The 24,665-nt window shown below is 41.5% G+C and overlaps 1 protein-coding gene across 1 annotated transcript in view; it reads left to right on the top strand.

Annotated features, from left to right (window-relative positions):
• The window catches only part of Entrep2 (endosomal transmembrane epsin interactor 2), a 388,380-nt gene that overhangs the window by 292,179 nt on the left and 71,536 nt on the right, over window positions 1-24,665 (top strand). The window contains exon 3 of the mRNA XM_051206449.1: window positions 4,495-4,605. Within this exon, the coding sequence (XP_051062406.1) occupies window positions 4,495-4,605 (111 nt within the window). The remainder of the gene's footprint in view (window positions 1-4,494; window positions 4,606-24,665) is intronic.

The raw sequence follows: 24,665 nt of genomic DNA, 5'->3' as shown, positions 1-24,665 counted from the left end.
AACCAAAAAATAATAGACTAAAGCCATAATTCTCTTTTTAAAGTAATGTTTAATTATTTTTTTTAAGCAGGGATCTTTATATCTTTATGTGTCTTTGGTTAGTCTGTAGTGTGTTATCATTTCAGTGTAAAAGGTCCCTATGAGATTTTCTTTTTTTGTCACCCACCATGCCTTCCTACTTTGGAAGTGTCTTACCTTTGCCTTCAATTTTAAAGAATGGTTTTGCAGGATATAATCTGGGTTTTTCTCCATTTAGAACTTTAAATGTATTGTCCCGCTCCCTGTAACCCACATGGTGTCTAAAGAACAGTCTTTTGTTAATCTTATTTATTGAATAAAAAAATTGCATCTTGCTATTTGTAAGCTTTTCTTCACATGTTTGGCCTTTGGTAGCTTGGTTATAGTATGTTCAGTTGTGGGTCTCTGGGTCTTTCCTGCCTGGAGCCCTTGAGGCATCTACAACATGTTTTCAAGTGTCTTCATCAAATACCAGATGTTAGCCATGACCTTCAGGTTTGTTTTAGCCTTCTCTGCTTCCCCTAGAACTGCCATCAGTCATGTGCACCCAGAGTCAGTAGTTTCTGGTTTCTTGGCTTCTCTTCTCTCTTTTCCCTAACTGTTGCCCAGGCTAGCCTCTGCTAATCTGTATTGCCCTCCCTACTTCTTACAACAGCTTAAGTTTGCAGCTAGACTCCTTGTTTCTCTATCCAACGTGGTCCTTCTGTCCTCCTTATCTATCATTTTTCTGATTTCCTTTAGTTTTGCGCCCAGGGTTTCCTGCAACACTTTCAAAATAGTGAAGATTGTTCATTAAGAGGTTTTCAACTACATCACCCTGTCTGAGCTATCTCAATGTTTCCTGTGGCGACTTTTCCTGTGACTATCCATACTTTGCTGGTTCTTCCTGTGCTTTGTAAATTTTTTATTAAAAGTTGGGACCCTTGAATCAGTATCCAGTACCAGGTCACTAGCTAGCTCTACAGTTTGGGGCAGGGGTGGTGGGTGAGGAGTCCTGCAAGTGCTGGGCTTTGGTGGTGTTTGAATCCTTAGGTTTTGGAGGACAGCCACTGTAGCAACAGCAACAGAAGGTGGCGCCCTCTTCTGTTAGCATCTTGTATAGATCTGAGATAATGGAGCACTCTTGGGTAGGTGGGATTTCTCTGCCCTTGCTAGCAACCATTGGTGCAGCTTCTGGGCAGGCCATAGGTAGAGACCTTGGTAGCCCTTGATAGAGAACAGTGTTACAGCTCCTGAACCTGGGGGTGGGGGTCTGACATTCTTGCAGGAAGTCTTTACAGATCTCTGGGACTCTTCTGATGCTAGGGTCTGCATCTTATCTTCTCTCTTTCCAGCTTCCTGTCCTTCAGCTTCCTGAAACCCTCTTTTCATTCTGTCAGCCATCTTGTCTCTGTGATGGCTGCTCTCTGGGGACTGTTCACTGCCTCTTGTTGCTGTGGCTGCTCTTAGCTGCTGCCAACAGTCTAGTAGCTCTGCATCTTCTGCAGCTGCCAATGCATCCCGGTACACCGGTGCATCTTTAGTGTGGCCTGCTAATGGCTCCTCTTCTTCATCTATGAAGTAGGTAGCTACCCCACCGCAGCTTCTGCAGTGTGATGTGCAACCTTGCTGGCCACTTGCTAACCCTGCCATTGCTGTCCCATTGCCTCCTCCCTCGCCTGCAGGCCACTCTTTCTGATGCCTCTCCACTCTTTCTGTTGCTTCTTCCTCTCTGTTACTCACACAGCAAGAGGAGCCTTTACTGATGTTGCAACAGCAGGGGAGGCAGCAGGAAAGATGTCTCCAGCTACTCACCAATCAGCTGAATAGCCCGACAGGACAGTCAGAGGAAAGATTTGTTCATCATTCACAGCAAACTTCTCATCGGAATAAAGATTGGTGTTTGCACCAATCACAACATTGTCTTATTTGTACTACTCACAATAATCCTATTAGGCCACCAGCAAAAGTGTTTCTCGTCTGGCCTGGGGGTTGGAGCAGGGAAGGCTATTTAGAGTTCACCAAGGCTTATGATAGCAAAAAGCTGGGTGTCAATTGTTTGAAACAGTCCTGTGTGTGACTGCATCTTCAGGAGACAGAGCAAGCAGCTGTGATCTCCATGTAGTTTCTTCAAAGTGTCCCTGGAGTGTTCACAACGGCCAGTGTGAGCATAAGAGTGGAATGGCTGTTGTTTGATTGACAGCTCTTTTGCTTGGGAAAGCCAGAGAAGCAAGGCAGAGTCCAGCAGTTGCTAAGTAGTGTCAAATTGACTGGACTACAGTTCTTTTCTCATTTTTGGTAATGAACACCAGAATGAGCACTTACAATATACACCTAACTTATGATTGACACTGAAAGTTATCGTAACAGTGTTTATCACCTGCCCAGTGTCCCAGGGAAGGGTCTGTCCCCTCATCTGTGTCAGTCATTATGGAAATCAGAAATACATCCTTAGAAAGGATCCAAACTACACACACAAGAGAACATACAGGTTTGCAAAGCCATGCTTTTGATTGTTCCTGGTAGGATGCATTCTAAAACTACAAAGAGATCTCCATCTTAAATTGTCTCCATGGTGTGTTTTGTGGTTGGAAGACATTGCTATTTTGAGGCCATCTGTGTTGCTATGAAGTTAATCAAAATTGTGTTGAAGACAAAGGATTCTGACATGGTTGGAAGAAGATGCAGACCTGGAATTGATGGGTTAGGTTAAAACTACATAGCTTCCAATTTGATTTAGAAGTGCCAATATAAACTCATGGCATGTCTGGCAACTGGAAAGTTGAAAATAATGACCACTTAAAGAGTGAAGAGCAACTTGAGCACAAAAATTGTGTCATCTAAATCTTGTTTTTATTGAAAGGTACACATACTGTCCCAGATCTGAGGCAGGAAGTGTGTAAGGTGGTTCCAGAGTCACCAAAGAACCAGGAAGCAAGTGACAAGTTGAAGTTCATAGGTCCCAAGCAGACCCTAAGGACCCAGGGCTCAACTTGAGTGTGCAGTTATGAAGGTGATTGAACTTAGATCCATGTTTCCTAATGATACACTACACTATCCTACACACACACACACACACACACACAGCTTAGATCCACAGTACCTAATGATATACTACACTGTACACATACACACACATCAAACTACACTGAAACACTCGTTAGTTATCCCTGCAAGAGGCTCAGAAACCAGCTTTAAACGTCATAATAAACATAGGTTAAAGATGATGCAACTCATCATTTCAAGAGGGAATTAGGACATTTTCCAGGCACTTTTTGTAGAAATTAAAAACACTGCTGACAGTAACTATGAAATTCCCTTAGAAGTAGATGTGGAAGTTGCTGGTAGCTGTGGGTGACAATTAGTTCCATTCCCCCAGAGAAAATTTCTTTACATTTATATTGCCAAGAGTCATTTATACTAGGAATGGTTTAAAATGGCATAGTGACGAAGGGCAAAGTAGCCCAGAAGGGTACACTAGTAGGACCCTTTGGCAATTAGTGGTTTCCCTTGTTTCAAAATTTTCCTGACTCTCTCCCTGCTTTTTATCATTTAGCTTAGATTATTCCTGACCATAAAGAGGTGTTTCAGAAGATTCAGCCTGGTTGTCCACTCTATGGGGCTGACGAGGAAAACCCATGAAGGTGGAAGCCCATAGATTTAGGATTTGCCCAGCATTTGGGAGGCAGGAGGAGGGTTGAGGAGTTTGGGGGTGGAACGGGGTGTATAATGAGACCCTATCTGGAGGGGAGAAGAGAAGAGAGGAGGGGAGAGCAGGGAAGGAAAGGGGGGGAGAGCGTTCATAACTGTTACACCACATGGATCTCCACTATGTCCTGTGTGACCAACTTAAAAGTGAGGCAAGATGAGAATTCTTGAACTTGATACTAATGAGTGTTTAATTTTAACATGCATGACAACAGTACTTTAGCAATATTTACAAAAATGGCTCATAACTCTTTAGAAATGCACACTGAAACATCTAAGAACAGAGTTATTTGAATTCCATTTACGGCAGAATATTCCCCATGGGAGGGGCAGCAAGGAACAGCTGGCCCTGAGTTGGTTGGTTTTAGAGGATGGGTGATGAGTACCCAGGGCCTCTTTATACTTTTCTCTTTTGCACATGCACAAAATTTTCTACACTAAAAACTAAACAAAATCAATTTAACAACCTTCTAATCAATACACTCCTTTCCTTGATTTTGTTTAATAAGTTCTGGCATGTTCCTATTGAGCGTCTGGAATGCATAGTATTTTCAGGTTTTAGCTTCTAAAATTTAAATCATAAGTTCCAAAGAAATTCATGGTAACTTGCCACAGCAATTTAGGGTAATTTGAAGCACCATCTTGAGAAACAATCACATTTTCCTTTAAAACGTATAAATATTGTTTGTGTAATTACTTCATCAAGCCAAAGTGTTTGTACAGCCAAGCCATTTTCCCTCCAAGCTTTGCCAAGTGGGTAATCAGTTTTTGTGTTTGGTTTACTTCCAGATCACCTTCTTCATGCTGCTCTCTGCAGTGTGTGTGATGCTCAACCTAGCCGGCTCCATCCTCTCCTGCCAAAACGCCCAGCTCGTCAGCTCCCTCGAAGGCTGCCAGTTGGTGAGTAGTGCAAGGCAAACTCTCTGTGAAGGTCAGAGGATGTGATGTTGCAGGAAAACGTTTAAAGGATAATTTTACTGTGTTCTTTGGGTCTCCAAGAAAGATGTATTAATTCATTAGCTTTTTAGTTATGTAAGGGATTTCAGTCACATTGGTTCATTTCTATGAATTTTCCTGTAAATTATTCCCCCTCGCCCTTTTTTGATGCAGGATTCCCACCTATGTAGCTATGGCTGGAAGTCATTATGTAGACCAGGATAGCTTCAAACTTTTAAAAATGTTCCCACATCTGCCTCCCAAGTGGTGGAATTACAGACATACTCTCTCTTTCTCTCTCTCTCTCTCTCTCTCTCTCTCTCTCTCTCTCTCTCTCTCTCTCTCTCTCATGTGCCTGTGCATAAGTATATATTATGTGCCTCTTTGTGTGTGTGACTATGTGTGTGACTGTGCCTGTGAATGGGTGTGCGTGCCTGTGTGTGTGTGTGTGTGTGTGTGTATGTATGAATATGCAATACAACTTAATTAGAATTACTGTTGCTGTGATGAAACACCATGACTAAAAGAAACTTAAGGAGCAAAGAGTCTATTTGGTTTATATATCCTGAATCTCAGTCCATTTAGGGAAGCCAAAGCAGGAACTCAAAACCAGTCAGGAACCTGGAAACAGGAGCTGATACAGAGGTCATGGAGGCTTGCTGGCTTGTTTAGCCTGCCTTTGTATAGACTCAGGACCACCTGCCCAGGACTGACACCACCCACAATGGACTGGTTCCTCCCACATCAATCAATAATTAAGAAAATGCCTTACAGGCTTGCCCACAGCCCATTCTTATGGAGGCAATTTCTTTATTGAGGTTTCCTTCTCTCAGCTGTGTCAAACTGGCATAAAAAATAGCCAGCAGTGTGTGTGTGTGTGTGTGTGTGTGTGTGTGTGTTTGTGTCTGTGTCTGTACATCTGTGTGTGCCAGTATGTGTTTGTATGGGTATGTGTATGCCTCTCTGTATGCATATACTTGCTGGTTCAAAAGAGCTATGTACCTAAGAAAATTTCAGGCTCTCTTAGTTGGGATTTCTGTTGCTGTGAAGAGATACCGTGACCACAGTAACTTTTATAAAGGAAAACCTTTATCTGGGCCTGGCTTACAGTTTCAGTGGTTTAATCCATGATCATCATGGTGAACATGGCAGTTCGCAGGCTGAGAGCTCTACATCCTGATCCCCAGGCAGTAGAAGCAACTGTGTATCACACAAGGTGTGGCTTGAGCATAGGAGAACTTAAAGCTTGCCACCACAATGATGCACTTCCTCCAACAAGGCCACACCCACTTCAACAAAGCCACACCTCCTAATAGTGCCACTCCTTACTTCAAACCACCACACAGGCGTGTGCTGTACCGTACAGAGCATCCGTAAGTGATTCGCTGGATAGAATTCTCATCTCCAGGTAACTCAGCTTGTCACCCTACCATATCCTCAGCTCTTTAGAACAGGAATTAAAGTGCATCTGAGAACATGGTTAGACTCCTGGCGGGGACCGCGGCCTCCAGGGGCAGGGGCGTCTCATTGCTTCTTTATCTTCATGACAGCACTGGGCTCCCCCTTTTGAGCCATGAGGCTGCCCAGCTGCCTGTCCACGTGGACTGTCAGTGATCATTCTGAGAAGTCAGGAGGGAGGTACCCTGACAATTTCTACGATAGGGCTATGCTGCCCTTTCTTGGAGCTGTGTTACTTAGGATCAAGGAGGAAAACTGACAGTTTCCATGCTGAATCACTTACTGAGTTGCAGAAACTAACTGTTGGAGAGTAGTCTGGATTGTGTTCTAGAGGTCAAGGACTAGCGTTCCTCTGCTGTGACATTGACAGCACCAGCACCATCCTCTGCAGGTGCCTTGTCCCCATGGTTACTAAGAATCCACAGAGCCTGGACTCCACCTTTATCAACAATGGGGCCTTGCCATCTTGTCTCCATAGCTTAGCACCCTCTTTGTTCCTAAGTGCTATAGTATAAACTAGCCATTTACAGGGGCTCAGGGCATTTTATCTGACATTCTTATTTCCCTAGGCAAAGCACGGTAGGAGATAAAGTGTCTGGGGTAAAGTGGCAGTGCCTGGCAGCCCAGATAAAAGTGAAAACTCACACACAGTCTTTGGGCTTAAAGTGCTGTCCCTCACAAGCCTGACCATGTTTTGGAACATCAGGCACTAGAAGGAACAGGAAAGTTAGATCCAGTTCCCTCATGCTTTCTGATGAATGAGAAGAGCATTATGCACACAGAGGGCCACATCGATGCCACTCTCTGACAGGCATCTTTGACTAGATGTTACAATGGAAGCATCCCCATCTGTCTCACTTAGAGGGAATCGCAAGCGTCCCTCTGCCCAGGCACACAAAGGCCAGTCCTCTGAGGCTTGGGGGCCATGTATGGAATAGTGATCTGCTCATATGATCTGACTTTATACTGTGCCCTTCTCTCCCTCACTTTACTTCCCTTTCCTGTTATATGTGGTGATTCTTTGCCTCCTGTTCTTCATAGGCTATTAAATGACATAGACATCTGTTGAACAGTAGATATGACATAGTCTACTGTTGAAGTAGAAAACAAAGTTCATTTTCAATTTTATCAATTACTTGTCAGTATCTCCCCAGGCTTTCCTATGTATACCACATATGTACAGCCACACCTCTATGCAGTATAATTATATGTGCTCTAATACCCATGCTGCTTTGTCACTTGCTTGCAATTGGTCATGAGCAATATTCCATGTTTTAGAATACCTTTCTATAGCTAATTGAATTCAATGAGATTCAAGAGGAAATTCACCAGCACAAAGTCAGGAGCTGTGAAGATCAATTTGTCAACATCAAAAGGATTAGAATCTCCTTTGAGACAAATTCAGGATTTATCCATGAGGGGGTCTCTAGGTTGGATTCCTTGAGAAGGGAGGTCCAATCCTAAGTATGAGTGAACCATTCCATGGGCTGGGGTCACAGATTGCATTAAAAAGAGGAAGTGAGCTGAGTGTCAGAATTTTCCTCTCTCTGCTTTCTGGTTGCTAAGTAACGAGCACTCTTGGCTTCTGCTGCCATGCTTTTCCCACCATAATGGGTTGCAGCCTCAAATCATGAGCCAAAATAAGTTCCTCCCTCCTTGACTTTGGTGGAACAATGAGGAAATGTGATGGAGGCAAGAAATGTATATGGATAGTCAACATGCAACCAGTGCATATATTCTACCCTCCCAGAACACTTGCATGTATGAACACATGCACATGTGAACAGTTAGACACATTTATCTAATTTGGGGTTTTTATTCTGTCCCAACTTTGTGTCTGGCCATTCATTACTTTCTCTTTCATTTTCTTGTTTTGTTTTTTGTTTGTTTGTTTGTTTGTTTGTTTGAGACAGGATCTCATTTTGTAGCCCCGGCTGGACTGGCACTCACTGTGTACACCAGGCTGACCTCAAACCCACAAACCTGCCTCCACTTTCAGAGTACTGAAATTTAAGGTATATATCATATGCCCAGAAAATTATCTACTTGATTTTTATTGCTAGTTAGAAATCCCTATTCCCATACATCTAGCCTACTTCTTGAAAACATTCTTGCCTGTTCTTAAATGTTTAGTCTCCAAAACTAAATTTGAACTTTGAAATTGGGGTGGGGGTGTCTAGAATTAAAAGCAAGGACTTGAGATTTTAATTAGAATAGATAACATTGATACATAGCCTTGAGAACTGATGTTACATACTTCCTTATCTTCCTACTCAAGGACACAGGGTATGTTTTGTTTTCTCTAAATTTTCTCAACTAATTGATTGTGGATTTTAGTTCTCTTTAAAACAGGTGGTACATAATTATATGGACATAAAATATTTGTGTCTCTTCTATGCACATTTTGAAATCATATTGTTTTATCTGCATAGAAAAGGCCTGTAAGTGAAAGTAAGTTTCTCATTCTACATATCTGGGACACACTCTTATCTTCCAGAAGTAGCATCTAATAGTTTCTTTTTACCTTTCTAGCCATTGTTCCATGCATGCTTTTTTTTTTGTGTGTATCATTATTACATGTGTGGCAGTTTACACACAGGCACATTGCTTTTGTCAGACAACCATGTAAACCATGTACTTGCTGACATTTCCCAATGAATTCTTAGAAAGGTTTGTTTGTTTGGTTTTGAGTTTTTGTTTTGTTTTTTGTTTGTTTTTGTTTTTGTTTTGTTTTGTTTTTGTTAATCAGAGACCAGTGTAGAAGTTCGCTTGGTAGATATGTGGTGCTCTAGTAGCTGTCACTTCATGAAGGAGTCTAGTCTTTTGACCAAATGAAGTTAATACAGAATACAACTGTCTACTCAAGGAATGCAAAGTGCCTGATGCAAGGGAGCTGGCCTAGGTGCTGAAGGCATGGTTGTGCATAAGACAGGAACCTGCAGACAGGCAGACTACTCAGAGTAGTCTCCGTTAATGCATGTACATGTGCACTTCAGTGAGTTAGCTTTGGGAGACACCCATCACTTTGAGGCTTAGACGGAAGAATCACACATTATCTTTGGCTGCCTACTTATATTTCATTTCAGAAAACTAAGAGTAGTGCTCTTGCTAATAAGCTCAAAGCCTTGGGCTGAATCTCATAACAGACAGAGAGACAAGACAGACAGACAGACAAACAGACAGACAGAAATAGTAAAATGCATGAACTTATTTCTAGCTGGTCTTCAAAAACAAGGCAACATATAACACTTCTGTCAACAGTGTGACTGTGCCTGGTTGCCCAGCCCTATGCAAATACTCATGTGTATTATCAGAAGTGCCCTTTGTCATCTGGCAAGAAAAGTGATATCTCATTACATTATTTAATTTCCTTAATGAAAAGTAAAGTAAGATTTTTGACAGTGTATATATGTTACCTATTTTCTGTTATGTTATCATTTTTATGATTAAAGGCCTACCCATTATTATATGTATTGTAATTGTTCCTTTTCCCCCTGATGTTTGTTATTTACACATTGACATTTGCCATGGTGTTGTTTCTGGAGGGAGATTTTATGTTGTATCTGATTCTTGTACATCTGCATCCCCTGCTGATTTCCAGATCACATGGCATGCTGAGAAAAACGTTCCAACCTTAAATTTATGAACAATTGTCTCACCCCTCTAAATTTTAGAGATTGTTCTTAAATACTGGTAAATTTCATGAGTCTTGGATTTATTCTTTAAATATTTATAAAATGTATGTGTGTGTATGTGCCTAAGAGTGTATCTGTGAACCATGTAGATACAGAAGATCTCAGCGTTTAGAAGAGGGCACCAGCTCCCCTAGAGCTGGAGCTGGAGTTATAGACAATTGTGAGTTGCTGTGTGGGTGCTTTGAACTGATCCTGGACCCTCTGCAAGAGCAACAAGTGCTCTTAACTACAGGGGTTTACTTTTATGAATATTATTACACCTTTAGTAGTGACCTTAAGGAACACACAGGTGGGCAGCACCTGGAGAAGTCATGGTGAGTGGTGCTCTGTGGAGAGATAGGGTACAGTTACCACAGAGAATCCATGAATGCTTTCCCCAAAAGTTTCTTCCTAGGAGCCCTATTGAAAATCATTTAGGACTTAAAGCAAACGTGCTGTTTCAATTAAATTCATGGTAAGGAAAAAAAATGGTATTAACGTATTGATTGTCAGTTGTCTCCAAATGCCTCCCCATGTTGCTCAGCTCCAGCCTTCATGCACATCAAACTGTGATGGCAGGAGCTTTGTTTAGATGAAGCCTTATTTATAATGGCCAAATCCTTCTAGTCTGTTTGGGGTTTCTGTTACACTTTTTCTGTGTTTTTAAATGAGAAGTCTAACTGACAATGCTTTTTAAATGAAATTTGATACATAGGATGATGGTTACTTTGTCTTAAATGGAAAGATACCAGTTTCACATTTTTCTACTTTTAAAATGTGAAATGAAATACAAATCAAGTCTCATATAAAAGATGCAAGCAGCACATAAATTGGAAGAAAACCTCAAGTCCTTCTGTCTTTCTGCCTCCCACTCCAACCACCCAGACACTTGCTTAATGATATAGCCACATCTTTCATATGTGTGCACATATATCTCTATACATATGTACCCTGATATAATACTTTATGTTCAAATAAGGAAGCCTGTGGTGTGGATATTAGGAGGGATGCTTTTCCTACTCAGGGCTGTGTTTCAGCCTTACCATGTGTCTCTTGGGGACACGGGGTACTGTCCTGCTCTTCACCTCTGTTATGAACAAGCATTCTTATCTGTGTGTCGAGAAATTAGGATGCAATCAGATAATAATTGTTTTAATAAAGAAAAATGAATGGAGTGAATGAATCCATTTGTCCTTGGCACTGTCACAGAAACTAGAAATACAGGTGGAGGGTGAGACAGGTTTTACTCATTTCACCCAGTTCCGGTCTTGAAGTATGCTGCTTAATGTTTTTATGCAACTTAGCACTGTTTGACACATGGTGGCAGCGATGAATGAATGTCGTGGTTGGTGTCTGTATTCAATCCTTGCTTTGTGCAAGGCACAGCTCTCAACCCAGTAGCTCTCAACCTTAATGCTGTGACCTTTTAATACAATTCCTCATGTGGCTGTGACCCTCAGCCATAGTTTTATTGCTACTTCATAACTGTAATTGTGCTACTGTTATGAATTGTAATGTAACTATCTGATATGCAGGATGTCAGATATGCAGCCCCTGTGAAAGGGTCATTTGACCCTGAAACCCACAGGTTGAGGACCACTGCCTTGGTTTCTTGCATGCACTCGCTTATTTACTTCAGCCATTCCAAACACAAGACAGTTACTGCTGTTCCCCATATTATAGGCCAGAAAACAGAGTCCTTGAGAGTTAAGTGTGTTGTTCCAAAATCATGCAGCTGTATGTATAGGTCTCAGATTCTGGGTTCTTAACCATTAACAATTAGTTATATTTGACCATTAGAATTATGCTGGCAATTAAAAGATAAGGAAAGGATGTGAAGTGCTGGACAGTTGAAGTCAAAGAAATATATCTTGTTTATATTTTGGCAGAGTAGATTTTAAAGTTAATTAACTAATTCATTTGTTTACCTTTGTAATGGTGGGAGATAGAACCCAGGGCATCACAAATGTTATACAATAAGGTAAATCTCCAAGTGCATAGACACCATCTCCATATAGAGCAGAGTTTCCAGGAGATTAAGCTAAAACGGGTGTCACAACAAAGAGGTGTGGAGCCAACCATGTGCAGCTTTGTAAGAAGCCTGGGCACTTCCTTTGTAGTCACATCAAGACTCTAAGAGGAGAAAGGACACCCACACGCATACACATACACAGTAAATAATAGGATCACATCAAGCCTATAAGAAGGGAAAGGACCCCCTCCCAACGCATACACACAGTAAATAAGCCAGACTTCCATTGTTTCCCCACAGCTATACTGGTGATTTTTGACTCATTTAAATTAGACTGATCACTCTGCAGGGACAGTGTGATCTGTCCTTGTTAGCTGTGAAGCCAGAGTGTCCCTATCTTTCCTGTGACTATGACATGCACACTAATTGGATGCCTCTCCAGTCACTATCCAGACTTTCTGGTATGCACCTGTGTCCCCTAGAACAAAAGAGGTGGCCCAGGAGACCTGACATGTGTGTAGCCATTTGGATTCAGAAACAGCAGCTGCCTCCTTCCTTCTGCCTGATGAGCTTAACCTCGGACTCCGTGTCTGTCCCTCCCACGGATGGTGCCTGATTTCTCAGTTCGAAATGCAGCCCATTTCCTAGGAGTAATTGGTAAAGGACTCTTTTTACAACCCAGGGGAGCTGATGGCAAAAGAAAATCAAGCATTGTGTGGCATCATGAGAAGCCTTGGTGTGCATGGTTGTTGTAATTTCTATGCCCCCCCTTTTTTTTTTGAGACAGGATCTCATTATAGCCTAGCATAATTTTGAATTCACATTGTAGCCAAAGATTACCATGAACATCTGCTTCCAGCTCCTTTCATGTTGGGATTGCAGGCGCATGCCATCATGCTCCATTTCTCTGATGCTGGGGATTGAACCCATCACTTCATACATGCTGACAAAGTGGTCTATCACCAGAGAATGCCCTGGTTTGGTTTCCACTTTTTTTTTATTGGTTTTAAATCTTGATGAATTTCCAATTTAAAATGCTTAACAAGCTAATTTCTAAGTTATCTTTTCTGTCCCATTGGCCTGTGGTGTCTTTCTTTCCAACACATCACGCCAGCTTGGATATTGCTATATGCTAAAATGCAATCCCGGATACAGTAATTCCTCTCTGTAGTCTGTGTCTTCAGGATTTCTTAGTTGCTTTTCACAATAAATTGTGGAATATGATGTTGCTATGCCAACTTCTTGCGGACAGCTTTCTGTGGATGATGTTAAAGTTTGGGACAGACTGACATCCGTCTTTATCGGTGGTTCTCAACTTTCCTGATATTGAGACCTCTGGGCAGTTCCTCACATTGTGGTGACCCCCAACCATGAAATTATTTTTGCTGCTACTTCATAACTGTAATTTTGCTACTTTTATGATGTAAATGTCTGATATGCAGGGTATTGAATATATAGTCACTGCGAAAGAGCCATTTGACTTTCAAAAGGGTTGTGACCCACAGGTAGAGAACTGTGAGTCTATAGGGAGGCTTCACAACAGTGAATACAGTATGTCTGGCCATTTGTCTATTTTGTTGTGCATTTATTTGTTAGATGTTTACTTAAGGATCTCATCCTCTTTGGAATGCTTTCAAATGGCACTTTCTATCTTAATTTATAAATATCTATACTTACTGTGTGGAAATATTACTTTTATTGGTTGTTTTGTATTTTATGACCTAGCTGAACTCAGATGTTAATTCTCTGAGGTTTTGATAGGTTCTTGGGATTTTGTTTGTATTAAATCACCTTCAGAATCAAGAGATGGTTTTATTTAACTCTTAACTTGTTTGCTTTTTATTTCTTTTTCCTGCCTCTGGCACTGACTAGCACTTCTAGTATGTTGCTTGAATGAAGAGAGTGAGATGGTTTGCTTGGTTAATTGTGTGTGTGTGTGTGTGTGTGTGTGTGTGTGTGTGTGTGTGTGTGTGTGATTAATTTGATCTATGGCCTCACATATGCTAGGCAAACACTGTACCCCTGAGCTAAAACCCTAGTCCCTTACTCCATTAAGTATTTTCATTTTATTTTATTTTTTGTAACCTACTGAGCATTTATCACTGATTTATTGGACCAAAGGCAACTCGTCAGTGGCTTCACCTCTGTAGAAAATGAGACTACAAGCAACAATAACTATTAATTGCCCTGTAGCTCCTCAGAAAGGGTGAGGCCTCATAAGTTCCTCCCCCATCCATGGGTCAATGTTAACAGATTCTGTCTTGTGAAAGTAACTGCACCACTTTTGAGTTTGTGAGTGGATTAGCTATGTAATGTCCAAAAGACATCATTTCCCAATACTCCACATCTTCCAGGTCTTATATCCTTCCCACAGTTTCTCCCACAGTATTCCTTGTGCCTTGGAGGGGGTGGTATAGATGATCTGTTGACCAGTTATGAAACCCTGCATTTTGAATTGCCCACTGTAAAAAAAAAAAAAGAAAGAAAGAAACTTCTTTGACTGTTAGTCTGCAAACAACACATTAAAAGCAGGTTAAAAACATGCCAATTTAGCAAACAATACTGATAGGGTCTATCATGTCTTCAACCATGGTATATTGGCCAGGTTTACAATATTAGGCATGGATTCCCTTCTGTGGAGCTGGCCCCACATCCAGGCAGAGAATTGGTTGCCCCCATAACAGCCATGCCATTGTACTCTACACTATTTTGTTTCATTTTGTTTTGTTTTTCAAGACAGGGTTTCTTGGTGTAACAGCCCTGGCTGTCCTGGAACTCACTTTGTAGACCAGACTAGTCTTGAACTCATGGAGATCTGCCTGCCTGTGACTCCCAAGTGCTGGGATTAAAGGCAAGTGCCTCCATCACCTGGCTACTGCACTATTATACCAGTGGACATATCTTGCCTGGCTGGTCAGTATTATAGTCCACAGGGGTCACAGCTGGGTAAAACTTCTGATACTTTTCTCCCCGCAAGCAGCCTGCATAGCACCTCTAGCCTGAGGGGAGTTAGCCAGTTGGAAGAAAGCTTCCAATTAAGTTCCAACTAATTTCTCTATGTCCTGCAATCCTGTAACCAAAAATATTTAGTGTTTTCAACAATAGGGTCTTAATGACTAGTTCTATTATGCAACCAAGAACAATGTTTTGGAGGTCACCAAGGCCTCCATGACAAACAACATATAAGAAGGTATTCCCTACCTGACACTGGAGTTTTTATTTAATAAGTATGGACTCTAAAAGGAGCATTATTCATCCATGCAAGTTACCTCTGTTCAAATGATTTTTTAAAATATTGTACTTTAAAATATGCTTTCAATGTTTACATATGTCTTTTTCATAGATCCTTACTGTTAGTTGAATTTTTCCCTAATGGGTGTCTTCTCTATCCCTTCACTCCATCTCCATTTAAGCCTCCCCACCCCTGGTAACCCAATTTTTATATCACATGTGTTCTACCATGCCCCTTTCCACAAAGCCCCACTCCACCCTCCTATAAGAGCTTCTTGTCTTCTACATATATTCCAAGTTAAACACACTAGTCTAAGGACTTGAAGCTAAGTTTGCATTTGAGAAAGAGGGTGTGGCATCTGTCTTCTGGGCCTGGGTTACTTCATTCAGAATATCTTCTGATTCAAGTGAATTTCACTTTATGTGCAGCTGAATACGATTTTGTTGCATATATCCCAATTTCAGGATCCATTCATAAGCTGATGGGCATCTAGTTTGCTTATACTTCCTGCTTACTATGAATAGAGCAGTAATGAACTCAGTTGAGCGAGCATCTCTGTTATAGGCCATGGAGACTTTTGGCCATATGCTCAGGAGCACTATAACTGGGTTATATTACAGTTCTATTTTTAGCTTTTTGAGAAACCTCCACACTGATTTTTCGTAATGACTGCACCAGGTTATACTCGTACCAACCTTGACAAGCTTTTGTTGTCATTTGTTTTCTAGGCCATTCTGACTGGGTGGAAGGTTGTATAGATATCTATTAGGTTCATCTTACCTATGATGTCATTTAATTCCAATGTTTTTTTTCAGATTGTTCCACTGTCTAATGGTGAGTGTAGAGTATTGAAGCCATTATTTTGTGTTGGGATTATCTTGTATATGCAATGCTATTAGCTTTTTTTTTTTTTTTTAAATTGAGTGCACCTGTGTTTGTTGAGTATATATTTAGAACCGTAATTTTTTCTTAATGGATTGTTTCCTTGGTCAGTTTGACATGGCCTTCTTTTTCTCTTCTGACTTGATTTAGTTTGAAGACTTCCTGGTCACATTAGAATAGCCACACCAGCTTGTTACCTGGTGCCTTTGCTTAGAACACCTTGTGCCATTCTTTCACCCTAAAACAATGTTTATCTTTGATGGCAAGGTTTTTTTTTTTTTTTTTTTTTTTTTTTTGGAGGAAGCAAAAAGAAAAATTCTGTTTTCTGTAAGGAGTTAAGGTTTTGCTGCCCACCGCCTGGTCTCTTCCTGCTGCCACGCCAGCCCCAATTAACACACCGAGACTCTGTATTTGATATAATGCTGTTGGCCAGGTACTTGTTTCTTATCGGCTAGCTCTGTCTTAATTATTAACCATTTCTGCTAATCTATGTATTTCCACGTGGTCTCGGAGAGCTGTCTGGCGTCCAGCTCTCTCCAGATTCCTCCCTCCTCCTATCTCTTTCCTCCTTGTCTCCTAGTCCCTCCTATCATCTTTTCCTATTGGCCAACAGTGCTTTATTCATTAACCAGTATGAGAAACATATATGCATAATGGCATCTCCCATCAGTTTTCTATTCTAGTCTTCTAGTCTGTGTCTTCACTTTTTAATGTAACATTTTTAATAATTGATAAGTATGTACATGCATATTTAGGAATGTAAGGATAGCTAACAGGGGACGTGAACCCACATTTGCAGCCATGCTGACTTTTATAACTACCACCCCCACACCATTAACCATACTTCATTGTCTGATAACTTTGTGGATGGAAGTGGTGAAGCAAAAGAAAGTTTGGCATGAGAGCAGCTAGTCTGTGTCTTCTTGTAGGAAAATTTAGATCATTTATATTCAGAGTAAGCACTGGGAGATATTGCTTGGTGTCTGTCATTCTGTTGAATTTATAATGTTTTTGTTTTCTTAATCCTCGTTTGCTTAATGATGACCTTAGCATTGGTTAGTTTTTCCTTGTAGTGTCTTCTGTGTATATTTTTCTATTGACCCAAAAGTATTTCTTCCAGTATTCTCTGTGGGGCTGGCTTGGTGGTCATAAATTCCTTCAGCCAGTGTTTATTATAAGAATATTTTATGTTGTGATATAGTTTTGCCAGGTTTATTAGGCTGGTCCTTTATAATATAAAATGCATGTCTAAGCTCTTCTGGATTTTCAGCTTTCCATTGAAGATTCAGCTGCTCTTCTGGTGCACTGCCTATATGTATGGCTTGTCCCTACCTCTTATAGCATTAAATATGCCTTTTTGCTTTCATATATTCAGTGTTTTAACTACAGCATGATGTGGAGAGTTTTTTTTTTTTTTTTTTTTCTGTTCCTGTGTATTTGCTACTCTGTGTGCCTTTTGTAGTACCTGGATTAGCATCTCTTTCCATACATCTTGAACAATTTCATCTGGAATTTCTAAGCCTTTGGAATGAAAATCTCCTTTTATGCTCATAATGGTAGAGTTTGCTTTTTTGTGGCATCTCAAGATCTTGCATGTTCTGCTTATACTTTTTAAGAGGTTATCATTTACCTTGACTCAATGGTCACACTCCTCTACCTTGTCTTCAAGTTGTCATTCTCTCCTCCACACTAGCCATTCTGCTCACAGGCTTTTCCTCTGAACTTCTTACCTTTTGTGTTTTCCCTACTGATTATTTCAGTTTCATCTTCCTCTTTATCTACTGTGATTTCCCTGCCTGTTATTTCAGTTTCATCTTCCTTCAGAGTTTGTCTTTATTGAATTCTATTTTGATATCCCGAATTGACTTCCTTATTCTTACTGAGCTGTTTGTGTTCTCTTGGAATTCAGGAGGTTATTTGCATTTTCTTTGAATTCGCAGAGTGTAACTATGAACATCCTGATTTCTTTGTTCAGAGTTTAATCTAAATCACTCTTGTTGTGAGTTACAATGGACTGGTAATTTTTGGAGGAGGCTTGTTGTCATGTTTTTTTCATGTTGCTTATGTTTTTGTGTTGGGACTTTACCATCTATGGTTAGATTGTTGATTTGGCTTTTGTTGTTTTAATTCAGGTCACCTGTTTTCTTCCACTGTAGGTAGGAGTCTGTAGCATTCAAGAGAGACTAGATGCACTATAGTTGGGGAAATAGTTTTTCCCTCAAGCCTTGCTCTGAACTACACTCTATGTTGATTTTCACTTTTCAAGTTCCCTTGGAGATCCCCTGTGTGAATGTCCCTCACAAAAGTAATTAGCCCTACTCTAGGAGTTAGGGATGTTCAAAAGAATCTCCACCTAGCTAAGGCAGGTGCAGTTGGGTGGGGCTGGCTGACAGCTGGAAGTGGGGGCGGGGATGCAGCACCATGTACTTGGATTTGGACACCCTTCCCACTGCTCTGTGGTACTGCACTGGGACACTGAAAACTGAAGATGCATCTGTAGGTTGTGGGGAGAGGGGAGAAGTCCCTAAGGCTCATGTGCCAGCAGACATCCACGTGTGCTAGGGCTACATCAGCTGTAATGGCAGCAGTGAGTCTGATAGTCAGGGATTCCCTTGGGGCAATAAACTTGTGGTTGTGGGGACAGAAGAATGTAGTGATAAAATAGTTCCCCGCCTTTGTTTCCCTCACATTGATCAGCCATTCCTTGCATCATGACTTCTAATCCACCATTTTATCTGGAAAATTCCCTTTGACTTTTTTTTATTTTAAAATAAGGTCTCACTAAACTGCCTTCATTTTGTAATCCTCTTGTCTCAGCCTTTCAAGTAACTGGTATTACAGACCTATACAGACCTATAGTTTCCAAGAATTGAAGATGGTCAGTTTTCGGGCATCCGCAAAGGCATCATATTAGCTACATTGGGCTGTATTTGTCATACAAACAAATACATATGCATGAATGTAACCTTACACATATGTGGCTGCATTTTATCTAAATAAATATTTCAAAATGTGGTCAGTCCTCTCCATTACCAGCTTGCTAAGGAGTGTGTTTATAGTTTTATAACTTCATTTTTAAAATTTAAATTTAATAACTTTTGAAGAATACATGTTGGGATTTTCAAAAAGTCCTTTCCTTATTCTTGTCTATCTTGCTGGTGGTGATGTATTACATTGACTCATTGGCAGAGGATAACAGTGGTCACAGTTTAGGTAAACTATTTCTAGGGCTTGTTCTCTATCCAAAACTTGAAAATAAGGCTCACACAGATTCACGGAAACAGAGGGAAAACTTTATTTAGAGGGTATAGAGAAGACTACTGTCAATATTGACAGAGAGCTATAGGAGTAAGAGTACTCAGGAGCCCACATAGAGAGTAAGAGGAACATGAGCTGATTAAGGGGTATGGTTTGGGCGTTTCTCAATTTTGATTGATAGATTGGGTCACTTGTTCTTTTTTCCTACCGGGCATGTCCCTTCCTATAATGCTTCTGATTTTAATCATGTTCACACATATGCATAGTCATAAGATAGTAAATAGAGGATTCTCTTTAAAAAGAACTAGAGGACACAGTTTTACCTGCCTGCACTTATACCCCAACAAATTCAGACCAGACTGGTCCTTAATTCTTCACACCCAGTTATATCAGGAATATCCTTGAGTAGAAACTGCTTAAATCTGATTGTTACCAGAGTGGGGAAACTTATAACATTGTTTGCAAATGGGAGTACAGGTGTGTGGGCATAGAACATGTGGATGAAGAAAGCAAGTAGCCAAATGCATTAAAATAAATATCATATGTGCATAACCCCAAACAAAATGGGGTTCCATGTTACTGACCTATCTTTCTTGCCTCACTTTAACATACTGGTCAAATGAGTGTTGCTTGATTATGGTCTATGAATATTTTTATGTATTGCTGGATTTTTTTTAATGCTTTGTGGTAGAATTTTCTCCCCTGTGGCTCATCCCCACCCTTCTCTCCTTTCCCCTTTCCTACTATGACTGTATGGTTTTGGTATTAGACTAATGGTTGTTCTACTAAATGTACTGCAACATATTCTCTCTTCTTTTCTAGAAAAGCTAGCATAGTTTGTTATTTTTCACCTTGCTCTGATAAAGTATCTGATAAGACAAATAAGGAAGGAGGTGTTTATCTGAGCTCTCAATGTTGGGGTGCAGTCTATCACAGGGGTTCATCACTGCAGCCAAGTGTGACATCATTGCATCCATAGTCAGGAAGCAGAAAGGTGAACTCTGGAGTGGTCGATCAAGAAGATTGCTCTTATTTATCTAGCTTCTCAAGTGAGGAATCAGGGTGCTCCTGTGAGACCCTTCCTCATTTCTTAGCAAAGTGGCTCTGAACTTGTGGGTCACCTTGGGGGTTGAAGGGCCCTTTCACAGAGCTCACCTAAGACCATTGGAAAACACAGATACTTACACAGTATCAAAATTAGAGTTGTGAGGTAGCGGTGAAAATAACTTTATGGTTGGTGGTCACCACAACCTGAGGAACTGTATTTAAAGGGTCACAGCATTAGGAAGGTTGAGAGCCACTGATTTAGTGAGATAGACAGCCCTCTTGGTATTGACCAAGCTGACCTCCAATGCCTGGTTCAGACAATCCTTTTGTCTCAGCTTCCCAAGAAGCATGGACTACAGTGTGTGCCACTGTACCCAGATCATGGTGTCCTTTAATAAACATGTTACAGTATTTTATACATGTAAAGTATTTTGTTCTCCTTTACGTGCTTATCTACTATCCCATTGATAACCTGTATATTTTGTTTCTATTTTTTTGTTGGCTTCACTTGTAAACAGACAATTAAGTGGTCTGCCATTCTGTTATGAAGATGAGAGAGGGTTTGTTATGGTAAACAAGACATGATATAAAAGTTCCATTTTAACAATTTTACTTGTAAAAAGTAGTACCATTGCAAATATTCATGCCATGTGCAGCAATAACATCTCCCCATTTCCATAACATTTTCATCATTCCAAAGAGAAGCTGAATGGTTATATAATAGTATGTCCTTATGATCCCCTCCTTCAAGCCCCTGGCAGCCAGCATTCTCTTTCTGTCTTGTGAGTGCCACACCAGGTAACTCATCTAAGTAGAATTACATAGTTCAAATCCTTTTGAAGCTGACTTCTCTTTTTGGTATGTTTTACGGTCTCATTTTTCTTTTTTAATTGGTAAAGTTATTTATGGGAGGTATTTGGATGTGATCCTATTGACATCTCTTATATAAGAATAACTAAAATTTGCAATATGACTTAGACAGACAGAATCATGTACTTTTGATATCTGTGACTCACCTCCAAGAAAAAATAACTGTGATTCTTACCACTGCCCAGTGGTTCAGTTTGTCAGTCTGAGACAGTGTCTGCAATGTGGACTCTCTCCAGGAGGCCTCACCCTCTTTCCTTCAGCTCCCTCTCCTCTCTGGTGCTTCCTGGGTGTGGGGAGGAGACTGGGCATTGTGGAAGTGTGTGTGCCACCCACACTGCCTTGTGGGCAGTAGATTTGGTGTGAGTTTAGCATCTCAGGCAGATGATCAGGCTCCTGCCATGGACATGGCTCCCCAGGTGCTCACAAACAGACCTCAGACTCTCTAAAGCCATTAAGCCTCTGCCTTGTCCTCAGCCTGGCAGAGACACAGGTTCCCATCTTTCTATTTCTAAGACATCAGCTCTGGGGTCACATCCTTACCACTTGCCTGTTCCCCAAGCTGTCCCCAAGTCTCCTCATGTCTGTGTCCCACACTGGGCTATGACAGGAGCTCAGGAAACATTTGTTGAGCGGTTGATCTGCACAGAATACTCACAGTAAACTCTGTAACAGTCCAGCAGGTAGCTGAAGTGACCTAATTAGAATTTCATGAATTTCATGTGGTTTTTTTCAGCACATACTCTTTTCATGATCCATTCACTCTGGGGCTGCTGCTGGGGCTGTCAGTGTCAGGAGCGTAGCTGAGGACACTGGTGGCACATCTTGAGGAAGACTGTTTCTTCCTGAGGCTCGTGGCTGCACTTACTATCAGGGCTCTCATCACAGCCCTGAAAGCTTCCAGTAACCAAGCCAACATCAATTACATAGCCGCATCTCTCAGAAGGGCCCCTCAGTAACCAGGGAAACCCTGATTTAGCTTCATGACCATGAATAGTAAATTAGAAAAGGACACAGCCTCAGGCCGGGGTAGTGAGACATGTCTGGCTCTGAGGGTAAAGGAAAACTTGATTGACAGTATACAGTTCTCCGAAGGTCTTACTAGCCATTGCTTTCATCATGCGTTTTGGAAATAAGGTTGTTTGTTTGTTTACTTTTTAATGTTTTAATATACTAAGCACAAGTCAGGAATGGTCTTGGCTTCTCTTGTCCTCATGAGAAATTTAACATTTCACTTCAGCTGGTGCTTTGTTACAATGACACATAATTTCTTTTTTTCCTTCTGGGAATATCATTCTGTTATACTCCTTATCATGGAGTGAATTTGCCTTCCTGTGAACAAATAGATTTCATGGGGAAAACGATGATTTGACAGTTGATTCCAAACTCAAAAGTTTCCTTGCAGAGAAAATACTCAACAAAATAAAAGTCAATAAAGCAACCTAGAACAATTCCAGGTAAATGCTTCTCGGTGTGCTGTCTCTGTGGATATACTATTCTCTTGCTCATTGGATGGCACATTCTGACCCAGGGAAGACCCCATATCTGGCATGTCCCTGGCCCTGGGTAACGTTATGATACACCTTCCTCAGAAAAAGCCCACGTTCCAATTGGGCAGTGAGGTGGACTGTTACCAGGAGAGAAGTCAGGAAATACGTGCAGGCAAGGCATTCTGAGCAGGTGGAATGTGATTGGGACTTCACGGAGGCCCGGGAAAGATGTGACTGGAGCCTGGGAAAGGCCCAGGGCTAACTCATGTGATCTGGGAAGGTCTTGGGGCCACAGGTAGGAAGAAGCACAGCAAGGTGCTGTGGGATGCAGCAGTGGCCTCTCTTAGTCTGGGCTAGGTCCCCTTGTTCTTTGCTGCACTTACCTGGCAATATGCTTAGTGTGCTGCCCTCTGGTGGCCTTTCTTCCCTGTGGTCCCAGCTCTGCGGCACTTAGATCTTTTTAATGTCTCACCAGCCACTAGTATAGAGAACCAGAGGCACCCTTAGGAGTAAACAGCTGCCAGCCTCCCTCTCGTAACTGCTTAGTGAGGCATGGAAGGAACCTGAAGGGTGACTACCATCTACCACAACAACAGAAACTGGGAAAATCCTTAACATTCCAGGGAACCCCCACATCACTCTGTGTGGTCCAGCTCACACCTGTTGGCCTGGATCGTTTGTTCAGGTTTTCTACCTTTATTGCTGACACCTGTGTGGGCAAGCCTTGGGTCTTCACCCGCATCAGTCAGCTGAGAACTCTCCAGAGGGCACCTGCCTTTCTTTTGTCATAGTCTGTAGAATGTAACGGGAAGTCCCCCAAAGCAGACACTGCTGTAGCCAGGACTCCTGGGTGGGTATTGTGTTTAGCAGGACCTTTTCAATTGTACTATTTTATTTTATTTATTTTATGTGTGGGTGTTTTGCCTGTGTGCATGTATACACACGACATACCTGCCTAGTACCAGAGGACTGAAGAGAGTTCAGATCACCCTGAATATGAAGTTACAGGTGGTAGTCGTTCACTAAGTGGGTGCTGGGAATCGAACCAGGGCCTTCTGGAAGAGTGTCAAGTGCTTTTAACCACTGAGCCATCTCTCTGTCCCCTTCAACATGAATTTAATGTTTGCTGGAGTGTGTGTGTGTGTGTGTGTGTGTGTGTGTGTAAGTGAGGAGGGAGAGGGAGGGAGAGAAAGATCACTATTTGTATAGATTAGTGGCTCACTTTTAGATGTAATGAAGCTGATACTCAGGCTCTGTAACCAATACAACCCCCATATTGTGTCTGTCTCCCTGATCCCTCAATGTGTCCTAAAAGGAGAGGAGTCTACTGTGGGGACCAGTGCAGAGATGGGAGAGGGCCCCTCACCTCTTGGAGTAGAGACAATCAAAACTCAGTCTGTGAGGGTCAGGCCAGACACAGACTCAGAGTGGCTTGAGCTAAGAGATGCCTACAAGGCCCAGAACTCTCTCTGCATCTCTCAAAAGAAGCTAGAAATAGAAAATTGTGTGACATTCCCAAATTTCACCCTCAAGCACAGTGTGGGCCTCCCAGCACTGAAGAGTAAAATAAACCATAAGTTTAAATAACTGTGCCCTTGGCCCAAGGGCAACCAGTTGGCCACTCTGCCCAACCTCTTTGTTTAACATGTTTGCATCATTTAACACAATCAGTGACCCAGAACCCAATGACCACTGGTTCTGCATTTCCATGTCCAAGCACCCCAAGTTCATGAATGCTCCAACAATACCCAGGCTGAGACAGGAGAATTTCAAGTCAAAGCCAGCATGAGCTACATGAAATCTTGGCTCCAAAAGCAAACACAAGTTCCAGAAAATTCTAGAAAATTAAACTTGATAATCTGCTCCAGACCAAGTACTTTGCAGAGTCCATGTAACTGAAATATGTAGGCATTGTGTTTATTCTGTATCATAAGTTACCTGGAGATTATTTAAAATAGACAGGTATAGTTCATATGCAAATACACTGCCACTTTTGGGGAAGGACTTGAGCATTCTGTGATTGGGGCATGTCCTGGAGTCCCAGAATTCCATGGGTATGGGGGAGCAACTATAACTGTAAGAGTGTTTCCAGTTTTCCCAGAAATACATTCACTTCTATGACCCTTGCTTTCCCATGGAGAACT

This window comes from Phodopus roborovskii, unplaced genomic scaffold, assembly GCF_943737965.1.
Source record: "Phodopus roborovskii unplaced genomic scaffold, PHOROB, whole genome shotgun sequence".
Lineage (NCBI taxonomy): Eukaryota > Metazoa > Chordata > Mammalia > Rodentia > Cricetidae > Phodopus > Phodopus roborovskii.
Note: the sequence above shows the minus strand (reverse complement) of the source record. Positions and strands in the feature narration are given on the sequence as shown.